Source organism: Sprattus sprattus (genome assembly GCF_963457725.1).
Source record: "Sprattus sprattus genome assembly, chromosome: 2".
NCBI lineage: Eukaryota > Metazoa > Chordata > Actinopteri > Clupeiformes > Clupeidae > Sprattus > Sprattus sprattus.
Window position 1 is genome coordinate 8743241 of NC_137921.1, and position 14148 is coordinate 8757388.

Here is a 14148-nt window from a genome sequence, read left to right on the forward strand (position 1 = left end):
GCACACACGCACACACACACACACACACACACACACACACACACACACACACACACACACACACACACACACACACAGACACAGACACAGACACACACAGACACACACACACACACACAGACAAAAATCCGGGCTGACTGACAGGACTTGAGGCGTGATGAGTCTCTCTTTCCCCCACCCTTCGTCCAACTGGAATATGAGCAAAAGGGGATGAACCCCACCCCACCCCCCACCGCCCCCCCATCTTGCTCTGTCTGCTTTATCATTCTCACTGTAGCACTTTCTTTCCTCAATGATGTTGACCCCCAACGATCTTATTATTCGTATTGTTTTTCTTATTGTTTAAACGGCAGTTTAAGTATGTGTACAGTATGCATTTGCACTAAAGACTGAACCGAACCACTGACATCTCTGGACAAACCAATGATGATGATGATGATGATGATGATGTCGTCCATTGCACTTCCCGTGATTTAAGGGGGCTTTCTCTTATCTGGACCTTAATCTGATGTTCTGTGAAGCAATTTGAGCTGCGTCATTTTAGCTTTGGATGTGGAGAATGTCAAAAGACCTGAGCAAGTAACAGACAAAATAAGGGAATTAGACGAGTCCGTTGAATTGGACTAAATATCGGCATTCACAGTTTCTTTAATTTGTACTGTTTTTAAGTGGCTTTGGTGTCAGCTATGAGGTAGCTGATACCTCAGTCTTGTGTGAGCGGGGAAGGGACAAAAGAACAGGGATTTTCCACGAGTCACTTGAAACTTTGCATAAATGGACATCAGACATTTAGCCATGTAGATATCAGGGTTCACTTCACTAGTTAATCTCACTAACTGATCATTGGTATTAACTAATATGCTAGTTGTGCTTTTTAGCTTTTAAGGTTTTAAGGTTTATCTTTAATACTAACATCCATCAGTAGAGCTGTCTTGACTAACCAGCACAGAACTATATAACTTTGCATGTTTGGGGCGTATTAAGAAGAAGGGCTTCAGGTTAGAAGAAGGGCTTCTGGTTAGAAGGCATCCTATTTTGGCTTTGAACCCTGCATGCTCACTCTGACAAACAAGCTGAAAGGCGAATTCAAGCAAAACATTTCGGTGGAAGAATACCCATCGTTTGAATTTAACCTATACCTGTATCAGTTAAGACAAAATAACACTCGTCCAAAGAGGACCATTGGAGAACATCAGTTCTCATTCTTGTGCAAACACAAGCCTCTGCCAGATTTGGTTGTGACTTTACTGCAAGACTTTCACTCAGGGTGGTCAGAGCACTCAGAATACAGAGCACAGAATTACACACAAATAAACTCAGTCATCTTTAGTGACCAGTACAGTCCGACCTGTGTGAATTATATTACACTATACCACAACTTTCAGACATAATCACTGATGCCTATTGTAGAGTAGGTCTGAAGTAGGTATGGGCATCTATTAGGGAGTTAAGCCGTTTTGAGGGTAGATCTTCTTAAACCAGAAGAGCCTTTAAAGGAATTAAGCTTAAGTTTTTTTAGGGTAGGTCTTCTAATACCAGAAGAAACTTTAAGGGACTTAAGCCGTTTTGAGGGTAGATCTTCTAAAACCAGAAGAGCCTTTAAGGGAATTAAGCCGTTTTGAGGGTAGATCTCCTAAAACCAGAAGAGCCTTTAAGGGACTTAAGCTTAAGTTTTTTTTAGGGTAGATCTTCTAATACCAGAAGAAACTTTAAGGGACTTAACCATTTTGAGGGTAGATCTTCTAAAACCAGAAGAGCCTTGATGAACAATGATGGCACATATTTATACCCTCCACACTCTGGCATTCCAATGTGTTTGTCTTCTTTTGTATTTGATATTTTTGTTTTATTTAAGAGATTATTTCCACTGTATAATAATTGAGTTTTATCTGCTGCAACTAACATACGATTTAAAGTGCTTTAAAGGGATTGAATATGTGAACATTTCTGATTTAATTTTGTATCATAATTTGAAGCAAACAATTTATCATGGAAGATGTTATTATTTTATGTATCCACAGCTGTGATGTTTTTTTTTTTAATGTATGTATTTAATGTGCGTTGGTGCGTGCCTGTGCGTGCATGTGTGTGTGTGGGGGTGTGTGTGCTCTCATGACGGCCCATGGTGTCTTGGTGCCAACACACAGCCTCTAGATGTCATCTGAATCGAGAACAGTTCTGGACTGGCACGGATCTGTGTGTGCCACGGACCTGATCCTAATAAGAGACGGATCTGGGCAGAATCAGTTCCACCAATCAGATGCCGCCTGGGCCTGTGGGGACGCCCATGTGAGAGAGTGTGAGCGTGAGAGTGAAAGTGTGTGAGTGAAAGAGTGTGAGTGAGAGTGTCTGATAGTTTTTCATCAACACTTTCAGAAACCAACCCCCTGAGTAAGATTTCCATGTTCATGACGGACTATTAGATCACCACACATTCCTACAGCACAGGTGTGCTCAGAGCAGGTGGCTGTGCTACCGGATAGCGGCTCACTTTCGGGCCACATCCGGGCCAGGTCCGGCCCGGAGCCAGGTCATACCTGCTCACTACCACTACAGCTTGACCCTGCTCTCCGCAGATGATGTCCTGGTTTGAGTGTGTGTGTGTGTGTAAGCGTCTGTGTATGAGTGTGAGAGAGAGTCTGGTGTTGATGTCATGATGGAGTTTATGCCAACTGCCCAGATGGTATCTGACTGAGTAGAGAATCTGCCAGCTCTGGTGGACTCGCACCAGTCAGTTACTTTGGGGGGTGTGTGTGTGTGTGTGTGTGTGTGTGTGTGTGTGTGTGTGTGTGTGTGTCTGTCCTGTGTCCTGTTAAGAAGGGCACAGGGACTGTTTTTTGTATGTAGAGGGAAGTACCACTTTGCCAAATGACAATGTGTGTGTATGTGTGACCAGAGGATGGACATTTAGAGAGGAAGTGTGTGTGTGTGTGTGTGTGTGTGTGTGTGTGTGTGTGTGTGTGTGTGTGTGACCAGAGGGAGTGGTGGAGAGTTAGTTGGACAGAGTGATGTAATAGTCCTGGTGCTGGTGTGTGTGGGATTGCAGCTTTGCAGCTTTTGTGTTTGTGGAGGCCATTTTAACGACTTCTTGACCTGGTGTGGGTGGGGCCGACCTCTGGGGTGGGTGTGGTCACGTGTGTGTGTCTTTGGCCTTGGGAGCTTGTTGATGTTGGTGGTCCCAGGGTCCTAGAGACCTCCCTCCTGTGCCTTTACCTTGCCCTCCTCCCAAATAAAGACCCTTCTGTGTCCATCAAGCTCACAGGCTGCTCTGATTCGGTTTCTCTGATTTGGATGAATTGATGCATGTTAACATATAGCACATACATACAGTCATGGACGAAAATGTTGGCACCCTTGCCATTCTGTCAGATAATGTACCCCTTTTCCCTGAAAATTGTTGCAATTACAAAGGCTTTGGCATTAACATGTTTATTTCTTATGTTTGCATTGGAACAACACAAAAAAGCAGACAAAAAAAGCCACATCTAACATGATTTCACACGAAACTCCCAAAATAGGCCGGACAAAATGATTGGCACCCTCAACTTAATACTTGGTAGCATACCCTTTGGAAAAAATTACTGAAATCAATCGCTTCCTGTATCCATGGATGAGTCTCTTACACCTCTCTACAGGAATTTTGGACCACTCCTCTTTTGCCAACTGCTCCAGGTCTCTCACGTTTGAAGGGTGCCTTCTCCCAACTGCTGTTTTTAGATCACGCCACAGGTGTTCAATGGGATTGAGATCTGGACTCATTGCTGGCCATTTCAGAACTCTCCAGCGCTTTGTGTTGAACCATTTCTGGGTGCTTTTAGAAGTGTGCTTTGGGTCATTGTCCTGCTGGAAGACCCATGACCTCTGACGGAGACCCAACTTTCGGACACTGGGCCCTACATTACGCCCCAAAATGATTTGATAGTCTTCAGATTTCATGATGCCATGCGCACAGTGAAGGCAACCAGTGCCAGAGGCAGCAAAGCAACCCCAAAACATCTGTGAACCTCCACCATATTTGACTGTAGGGACCGTGTTCTTTTCTTTGTAAGCCTCATTCCGTTTTCTGTAAATAGTAGAATGATTTGCTTTACCAAAAAACCTCTACTTTGGTCTCATCAGTCCATAGGACATTCTCCCAGAATGATTTTGGCTTCCTCACGTACATTTTAGCAAACTCCAGTCTGGCTTTTCTATGTCTCTGTGTCAGCAGTGGGGTCTTCCTGGGTCTCCTACCATAGCGTTCCATTTTATTCAAACTTCGACGGATAGTGCGAGTTGAAGCTGTTGTACCTTGTGTCTGCAAGTCAGCTTGAATTTGTTTAGAAGTGGTTCTAGGATCTTTATCCACCATTCGAACAATCTTTCTTTGCAATCTTGCATCAATTTTTGTCTTCCTTCCACGTCCAGGGAGGTTGGCGATAATACCATGGGCTTTAAACTTCTTAACCACATTGCGCACAGTGGACACAGGAACATTGAGATCTCTCGAGATGGATTTGTAGCCTTGGGATTGTCCATACTTTTCCACAATTTTGCTTCTCAAATCCTCAGACAATTCTTTTCTCTTCTTTCTCTTCTCCATGCTCATTGTGACACACAACACAAAGGTTGAATCAACTTTGCTTCATTTAAACTGGTTGCAAGTGTGATTTCTATATTGCCAGCACCTGTGACTTGCCACAGGTGCATTTAAATACAAATTAAAGGACCATTACTTGCTTGAAATACAATTATTTCTTACAATTTTTAAAGGGTGCCAATAATTTTGTCCACCTCATTTTTGGAGTTTTGTGTTGTATTATGTTAGATGTGGCTTTTTTTGTCTTCTTTTTTGTGTTGTGTCAATGCAAACAATAGAATTGAACATGTGAATACCAAATCATTTGTATTTGCAACAAGTTTTGGGGAGAATTGTTGCATTATCTGACAGAAGTGCAGGGGTGCCAACATTTTCGTCCATGACTGTACATACATACATACACACACACACACACACACGTACATACATACATACATACAAAAGTGTAATAATTGATGTAAATATACATACAAAACATAGAAGTGTAATAATGGATATATAGATATAGGTGGATGGGTGATGACCTGAGAATACTCTACAATAACACCGCAGATGATCTAGCCAAGAACACGGGCCAAGTCCGTGTGTGTGTGTGTCTGTGTGTGTGGGTGTGTGTCTGTGTGTGTGTGTCTGTGTGGGGTGTTATAAAACCTTATCTGTGCAATCATAGTTGCCATATCCTGTTTGTGTCTGGTCTCTGCCCCCCTCGCTCTCTCCAGCCTGGGCTAATGTCTTGTGATGTGACTGATCTGCTTAGCTCCAGAAGCCGTCTGTCATGTCACACCACTTCTCTCCTTTCTATTTTCTCTTTTCCTCTCTATCTCCGTCTCTCTCTTTCTTTGTCCCTTGCACTCTGTCTTTCACTCTCTCTCTCTCTTTCTTTGTCCCCTGCACTCTGTCTCTCACTCTCTGTCTCTCTCTCTCTCTCTCTGTCTCCTGCACTCTGTCTCTCACTCTCTCTCTCTCTCTCTCTCTCTCTCTCTCTCTCTGTCTCCTGCACTCTCTCTGAGAACTTTCTTCATCCCTCTATCCATCTTCTTTTCTCGTTTGTATTTGTATTTACGTTGCACATTGTTCTTTATTCAATTTATGTATTCATTTATAAAGTGCGTATTACCAAAACAAAGAGCCCACGGCCTGAACCTGAACCTGGAGCAAACACATCCCATCCTTTAAGGAAGAAGAAGAAGAAACCCTGAGCAGAAACCAGCTGGGAATCTGAATCTGTCACTTATTTCTTACTTTCTCATCGTGCCTTTCTGTCTTTCTGCCTGGGGGGTGGGGGGGTGGGGGGGGGGGGGGGGGGGGTCACTTGTGTCATGTATTTCTTACTCTCTCTTGGTATCTTTTTCTGTGGAGTCCTGCTCCACCTGTTTCTAAATGACATCTCTGGTCGTCATGGGACACGCATCAGAAGCTGTCCTGACACAAGTTTATATCAGACTAATGAAAATGAATCGTTTAGGATGTGGCCACTCTTCTGCCAGTATTCACTTGTGTGTGTGTGTGTGTGTTTGTGACATTTTTGCAGGCCAATGGGTCATTACTGAGGCAGAGAAATGCAAGCGGACGTGTGTGTTGGTGTGTGACAGGCAGGATGGTAGGTGTGTGCGATGCTCAAGAGGCAGCCAATTCATTCAAACTGTCGAATGAATTCCCTGTTAGGCTCAATCGCCTGTGACAGGCCAGCTCCATTCAGTTTTTGTATATTGTTTTTTCACACAACACATGCTTGTCAGTTCAGTGACTTTCATAAACACCAATCACTTAAAATAGCTGACATGCTAAATGATCTGCTCTGAAAAAAGACCTTATGGATATCAGAGTAATTGGATCAGTTATATCAGGCTCCTCTATAAACTTCTACAGTAAAAACTAATATGCAGGTAACACTAGTGAGAAAATGAAGGACTCTTAATGAGGCAGAAGCTAAGTTGAAGGAACTGTCATCTCACCTGAGCTTTTCACACACAGCACCTCAGGTTCCAGGTGTGGTTCTGACACTTGGTACCAACATGCTTTGATCGCCTGTGTGTGTGTGTGTGTGTGTGTGTCTGCGCACATGTGTGTTTTTGTGTGAGTGTGTAAAGGGGAACCAGGAGGTGGGATCCAGAACTCTGTTGGCATGCTTTGTTCTGTGTGAGGAAACCCACTGGTAGCAGACAGCGTGCCAAAGCCACAGGTAAGGGAATCAAAACACCACTGACTGCTGTTCATCCTTCAGAATGCGTACATAGCCTGTGTGTGTGTGTGTGTGTGTGTGTGTGTGTGTGTGTGTGTGTGTGTGTGTGGGCATAATTGGCGCAGAGGAACATAATGTGGGCATCTCTCTGTAAAACAGTACTATTGACACACGTTTAAATCTCTGTAATACAGTATTATGAGTTGTATATCTGTTACATAACATAGTCTGTTACTATTGTATGTTCATTTTCAGTTCAATGCTGTACTGTTCTGAACCGTTCTAAAATATTTATTTTTACGGTCAAAGCTGACTTTCCCTTGTGTCTAACCAATACAAATAGCCTCATAGGATCCCAGTGCAAACCTCAGCCTTTGCCATAATGGTAATAATGGTAAGCCCTACACAGACATCCGGTAACCTGTTGCTGGAGATAGACCTCTCTCGGTAACACCAGGTGATGACAGGCCGTTGTCAGGCCGACAGTGTGGCGAGCAGGTGACGGGCACGCTACTGGTGAGTCGGCTACACTAATTAGCCTCTGCCTCTGGTCGCCGTGCTGCCTGGGTGTTGGGAGAAGCGCCGCCGTCGCTGCCGTCTGACGCTCTTATCTGTGAATCGCCTGCTGCCTGACAGCGTGTGAGATTTTGATGAGGCGAGCCATACGAGCCATGTGCCTATGCATCAGGAAAAACAGGCCCAGGTGTTTCTCTAATCACGTCCAATAAGGCCGTGTTAATATGATGACGAGTGCATGTGTGGGGTTGTGTGTGTGTGTGTGTGTGTGTGTGTGTGTGTGTGTGTGTGTGTGTGTGTGTGTGTGCGTGTGATTGTGTGTGTGTGTGTGTGTGTGTGTGTGTGTGTGTGTGTGTGTGTGTGTGTGTGTGTGTGTGTGTGATGGTGTGATGGTGTGATTGTGATGGTGTGGTTGTGTGATGGTGTGGTTGTGTGCATTATGTGTGTCGGCTGGGAAGATGTGACGCAGAGCTTTGGACATGGTAATGCACTAGGGTTTGCGGCGTGATGAGTTTGAAGCCTCCACTCACACACTCACACACACATATACATACACACACAGACACACACTAATGCACACTCATGCACACACACACACACACACACACACACACACACACACACACATACACATGCACAAACATACTCACACACATACACACACACACATACACTTACAGGCACATATGCACATGCACATAGTTTCTATACACCAACTAACCTTTTTAAGAGCATCAACATTTATCATTGTGTCATTTTTGCTCCTGCTCCTGATGCCTAGGGACTCATTGTAAATTAAACTAACTGTGTTTGTCAGTCAGGAGAGAAAAAGGCCGTCTTGCCTGTGTGAGACAACCATATCCGTGGATACTTGAGTTTCATGACAGCTCCCACAGGCTAGTCTGTTCAGGTTTATTTATCTTGAAGTGTGAGCATGCAACAGAGACAGGCCACATTACTCAGTAGGCACTCTAGAACATAGATCATAGGGCACTATAGAACATAAAACAATAAATACAAATAATACAAAGGCTACCCATGAGCCTTCACGGATCATTTGATCACCATGGCAATATATGCCCCTTTAGCTACATTTAGCTAATCTGGTGCCAAAACACGTTACCTTCCATAACCATATCATTTGAAACAATGGATCGTTTTGTAATTTCTCGGAACTAAAGCTCCACGTCGGACACCACTGATGGCGGTTCATATAATCTACCTTCAGAGGATGCCAACACCCCTTCCATGAACAGCCAAAAGCACAAACGGGAAAAGACACGTACATATTCAGAGAATTATCTAAAGTTTGGCTTCACCTACAAATCAAGTGTGCATGGTTTGCTCTCTCGTGCTATCAAACAAAACTATGAAACCATCCAAGCTGCAACGACACTTAAAGACAACCCATGCTCACTTGAAAGAAAAAACATTTCATATTTCCCGTTTAAAATCTTTTGAGGACAAGCAGACCTTGATGAGACAATCAGCCAAAGTGTGCGAGCTACCTTTAAAAGCCTAATATCAAGTTGCATTACATGTAGCTCAGACCTTAAAATCCATACATAATTGCGGAAAGTTTAATATTGCCAGCAGCCAGTAATATGTGCAAAACTGATTGGGAAGGGTGAGTGCGTTAAAAAAAAACTGAAAACCATTCCAATGCCCGCCCTATTGATGAATTGGAAGCTAATGGGCACTTCTAGTCGCAAAACTCCCGAAGGCTGATTATTTTTGCACTACAATTTGATGAATCCATTGATGTGTCAAACGACGCTCAGCTTTTTTTTCTTTCTCTCTGACATGATATAGCCTGGCCAAAAATGTGTAGCGATATGCTCAGACGGTGCAAGAGCCATGCACTCCATACTTCATAGGGAGAATGTTGTTGCCAAAGACATGAGTGATGAATTCCCGAACGTCAGATCTCTCACTAGGTATGAGATATGTCATCCATACTTAAGCTTCTCAAACTTCTCAATTATTTGTCCCTCCCTGATGTAATACAGAGTGATGGCTAACTGTAAGGGAGCGCAAATGTCAATAATAACCAGAATACATTGAAAGTAATTGTGTGTCACATATGAAGTGTTATTCTGTTCAAATATGTGTAAAGGAGTGTTTGTTTGTGTGTGTGTGTGTGTGTGTGTGTGTGTGTGTGTGTGTGTGTGTGTGTGACTGACACTTAGTTCCAAATAAAATATATGAATATCAGGCCCAAATTTGCTCAGTGTCTCTCTCAGCCAAGGGGTCCTTGGGCTGAAAAAGGTTGAAGACCCCTGCTCTATAACATAGAACAGAAAGGTACTCTAGAACATAGCTCAGAAGGCACTCTAGAACATAGATCAGAAGGCACTATAGAATAATAGATCATAGGGCACTATAGAGCATAGATCAGAATGCACTATAGAACATAGATCAGAGGGCGCTATAGAACATAGATCAGAGGGCGCTATAGAACATAGATCAGAAGGGCACTCTAGAACATAGATCATAGGGCACTATAGAACATAGATCATAGGGCACTATAGAACATAGCTCAGAGGGCACTATAGAACATAGCTCAGAAGACACTCTAGAACATAGATCATAGGGAACTCTAGAACATAGTTCAGAGGGCACTCTAAACACAACCTGACAGGAAACTAAAACTCAGGTCCACCCCTCGAATCCTCATACTCCATACCAACAGTAGCACAGTGTGAAATAAGAAAAAAGGAAATGATCTGAACAACAACACTGACACAATTGTTTTGTTTATTGATAAAGCTGATTTCATATGAGCAAAATCCAGAGTCATCGTGGCCATGTTCTCAACCTAAACAGAAAGAAGACACGACAATATGAGTAAACACGCGCTAATAGTGAAATGTAGAACTAGTTCTGAATTTATCAAACTTCTTTACGGCTCAGTGCTAAGTGTTCAAGGTAGAATTGGTGCTCCTACTTGCAGAGAAAAAAAAATATTTTAATAACATAATTAAATAAATTAATAAATTAAATGTAATTTGAGGCCAGAAAGTAATGATCCATGATGTGCTCTTGATTGATCGAGTGTAGTGAAGCATACTAACATGCATTATATAATCTGAGGGGATAGTAGGGGAGTATTTGATTGAAGTACAACTATCAATTATTCATCATTTAATTTTACCATACTGTGTTATTCATTGAAGATGTTTTGTATAAGAATAGGAACTCCTGAACCGTATTAAATGTATACATTCATGAATAGAACTCCTGAACTGGTATTTAATTTATACTGCTAGAACTTGAGACGCCATGCAGGTTGAGCTCCTCAGTGTTTGACCGTTTAGTGTATTTAGTGTTACACTCTTCTTAAGACTGTAAGAATATTCCAGAGTCACTGACTACTCCGTAGAAGTCTAGGGAGGCAAGGTCACCTTGCAGTAGTCCGCTGATAGAACCTCTCTGGGCCTCTTGTTATCAGTGCAACTGTATGTGAATGTTATCAGCCTCTAATAAAAACACTGGAGCTCAGTGGGTTAATATCTTTAAGGCTCAGACTCTCATAAAACTTTTTTTTCCTGAGTTATTAATGGCGTAGGATGACAGAACATGCTACAAGTGTGAGTGTGAGTGTCATTCTCTGAGTCATGAAGTGAACGTAGTGTCTTAAGAGATAAGAGAGTAAGCTGAAGCTAATGAGGCAGCACGGTGTTGTGGTACCTCGGCTGGTGTTGCAGCCCAGTCCACTGGAGGTTCCGATCCGGTCCAGTCTGCCCCCAAAGCAGGCGGAGAAGGTCTTGCTCCGGGCCGCCATAATGAGGTCCAGCAGCCCGTTCCTCTGGTTCTTGATGTTCTGCATGTTCTGGGTTTCTTCCGGCAGGCCGGGCTCGTCGGCCTGAGGCCTGGGACTCTCCTCCTGTCCTCCCCAGCCCTGAGAAGCCTGGCCTGGGTCAGCCTCTGGACTCAGCTCCCCGTACTCTGGCCCTCCTTCAGCCTGAGCCAGGGTGTCCTCCAGCTGCAGCAGCAGAGTCTGCCACACCACAGATAAACACAGGTTCAGGTAGGAGACACAGGTAAGACAGCAGAGACTCAGGTAGGAGACACAGATTAGACAGCAGAGACTCAGATGAGACAGCAAACACTCAGGTAAGAGACAGCAGAGACTCAGGTAAGAGACACAGGTGAGACAGCAAACACTCAGGTAAGAGACACAGATGAGACAGCAGAGACTCATGTAGGAGACACAGGTGAGACAGCAGAGACTCAGGTAGGAGACACAGGTGAGACAGCAGAGACTCAGGTAAGACAGCAGAGACTCCGGTAGGAGACACAGATTAGACAGCAGAGACTCAGATGAGACAGCAAACACTCAGGTAAGAGACAGCAGAGACTCAGGTAGGAGACTCAGATGAGACAGCAAACACTCAGGTAAGAGACACAGATGAGACAGCAGAGACTCAGGTAGGAGACACAGGTGAGACAGCAGAGACTCAGGTAGGAGACACAGGTGAGACAGCAGAGACGCAGATGAGACAGCAGAGACTCAGGTAGGAGACACAGGTGAGACAGCAGAGACTCAGGTAGGAGACACAGCAGAGACTCAGGTAGGAGACACAGATGAGACAGCAGAGACCCAGATGAGACAGCAAACACTCAGGTAAGAGACACAGATGAGACAGCAGAGACTCAGGTAGGAGACACAGGTGAGACAGCAGAGACGCAGATGAGACAGCAGAGACACAGGTGAGACAGCAAAGACTCAGGTAAGTCAGCAGAGACTCAGTTGAGACAGTACAGACTCAGTTGAGACAGCAGAGAGGGTAGGTCTGGAGCTAGACATACAGTACAGTGCCTTTCACTCCCTAAAGTGAGTTGTAGATTTTGCTTTCATAAATAAAAATGCTTCTGGACCTAAATGCCTAAACTAAATTTTTCGTTGTTAATGTCATAAATTTCTTCTTTTAAGATCAAAGAATGTAAGCAGACTTGAAACAGTGATTGAACAAGCATAGTGTTTGTAATGTCTCGATCTCATATCATGAATCATAAGTTTACAATTTAACATTTAAGCACATCAAAAACTACGTATCAACCCTTTAATGCTCACTCTCCCTCTCTCTCTCTTTCTCTCCCTCTCTCTCTCTTTCTTTTCCTCTCTCTCTTTGTCTCTCGCTCAATTCAATTCAATTCAAATGGCTTGATTGGCATGCCAGAGCAGTGATACAGAGGATGAGGAATACAAGGAACAGTGAATCGAAGTGTCTATGTGTAGAAATACAGAGGCAAACACTCTCTGTCTCTCTCTCTCTCTCTCTCTCTCTCTTTCTGTTTCTCTCCCCCTATCTCTCTCTCTCTCTCTCTGTTTCTTTTTGTATTCTTTCTTTCTTTCTTTGTCTGCCACGACGAGGCACCACATCCACTAAAGTCTCTATCACATGCAGGTCCACTGGGATGCCTAAGTTGCCACCCGTAAGTGTGAATTGGATCTTGGCTGAAAGCTTCCACTCACACATCTCACCGTAGTGGCTTGTGATTTGAGTACACTGTTAGACCTCCTGTCTGACCGTATCACATTTACATTTTACATTTAGTCATTTAGCAGACGCTTTAGTCAAGCTAAGAGCAATAAACCTGGTGTAACAATAAATACTACTTTTTTTTTTTTAGAAATTGAAAACGACAGAAAGAAAAAGAAGGGACTGTCACTGCTAAAGTGCAAGTTAAGCCAGGGTGCCAGTTAGGAAGGGAGGTGCTCTCTGAAGAGCTGGGTCTTCAAGAGCTTCTAGAAGGTAGAGCTTCTTGACTGAGTTGTTTTGTTATGATTTCTTGAGTTAATGAATTACTAGCCAGGCTTTTGAGAGATAAATATGTATTAAGTATCTTATTAACTGAGCTCTTTCTGAGTCTCTTCTGGGGGTCCGTATCTGGATGAAGTGGCTGTGCTGTGCTCTAGTTTTGCGTGTAATTACACCAGCTCGCTGTGTTCATTTGCTCTGCTGTGATGAACAACATCATATCCTTTTCAGTTCCTCTTCTGCAAGCTTTAATTAACAAGTCTGTTTGATATTGGATGATGTGGATTATACTGATATTGCAATGAAATCTATTCTCCTTGTCTGCTGGCTGTAATATGAAGATTTCAACAGCATGTCTAAGAAGTGGAGAGCTTCTGACCTTTTAATAATACAGTGGTGTGAGCAGTCTGTTTTTATTTCTTCTTTTTTTCTACTTATCATCGTTATTATTTCTTTCTTTCTCTATCCTTGCATGTTCTTGCTGATCTTTCTTTTTGCTTTATTGACTTGCATTGAATAGATGCCCCTCGTAGATATCGTACATGTTAATGCCAGCACCAATCATTTACATGCCCCTCCCCTCCTCCAGACACCTCTCTCCCCATCAATACTCCCTAAGCTTCTCTTCCATCACCCCAGACCGTTTCTCTCTCTCTCACTCTCTCTTGGACTTTCTCTGCTTCCTCCCATAGTTCCTGTGAAAGGAGTATGTCTTACCTTGAGCTTGGCCAGGCTGTTGGCTGGATAGGGTCTGCTGAGGAAGTGAGCAACCACAAGCATCTGTTGACAAAGCAGAATCAGCAACCCCGATAAAACTATTACCCGGACCATCGTTAACGTCTCACACCGCCGCTCTTGCCCCGCTTCTGACACTCTCTGTGCCGGCGCTTGCCCCCGTGGGGGGCATTTATAGCTGCACCAGGGACACTCGGCTGTCCGCTGCCTCATCCTTTCAGTGAGTGTCTGAAGAGCATTCTGACACCTCTCTCTGATAAGAGCAGTGGAAGATTGGCTTTTTAAGTGGCCGTCGCGAGGTGTGTGTGTGTGTGTGTGTGTGTGGGGGGGGGGGATACACATATCTATTTGTGTGTGTATGCGTGTGTCTG

At 43.7% G+C, this 14148-nt stretch overlaps 1 protein-coding gene across 1 annotated transcript; it reads right to left on the reverse strand.

The window, feature by feature from the left end:
• Positions 1-10090: 10090 nt before the first annotated feature.
• On the reverse strand, positions 10091-13873 carry LOC308380625 (natriuretic peptides A-like; the record flags this gene model as incomplete). Its single annotated transcript, XM_080858033.1, has 3 exons — positions 10091-10095; positions 10968-11277; positions 13760-13873. The coding sequence occupies 3 exons, from the start codon at positions 13871-13873 to the stop codon at positions 10091-10093; spliced, it is 429 nt and encodes a 142-aa protein (XP_080714159.1).
• Between the last annotated feature and the right edge of the window lie 275 nt (positions 13874-14148).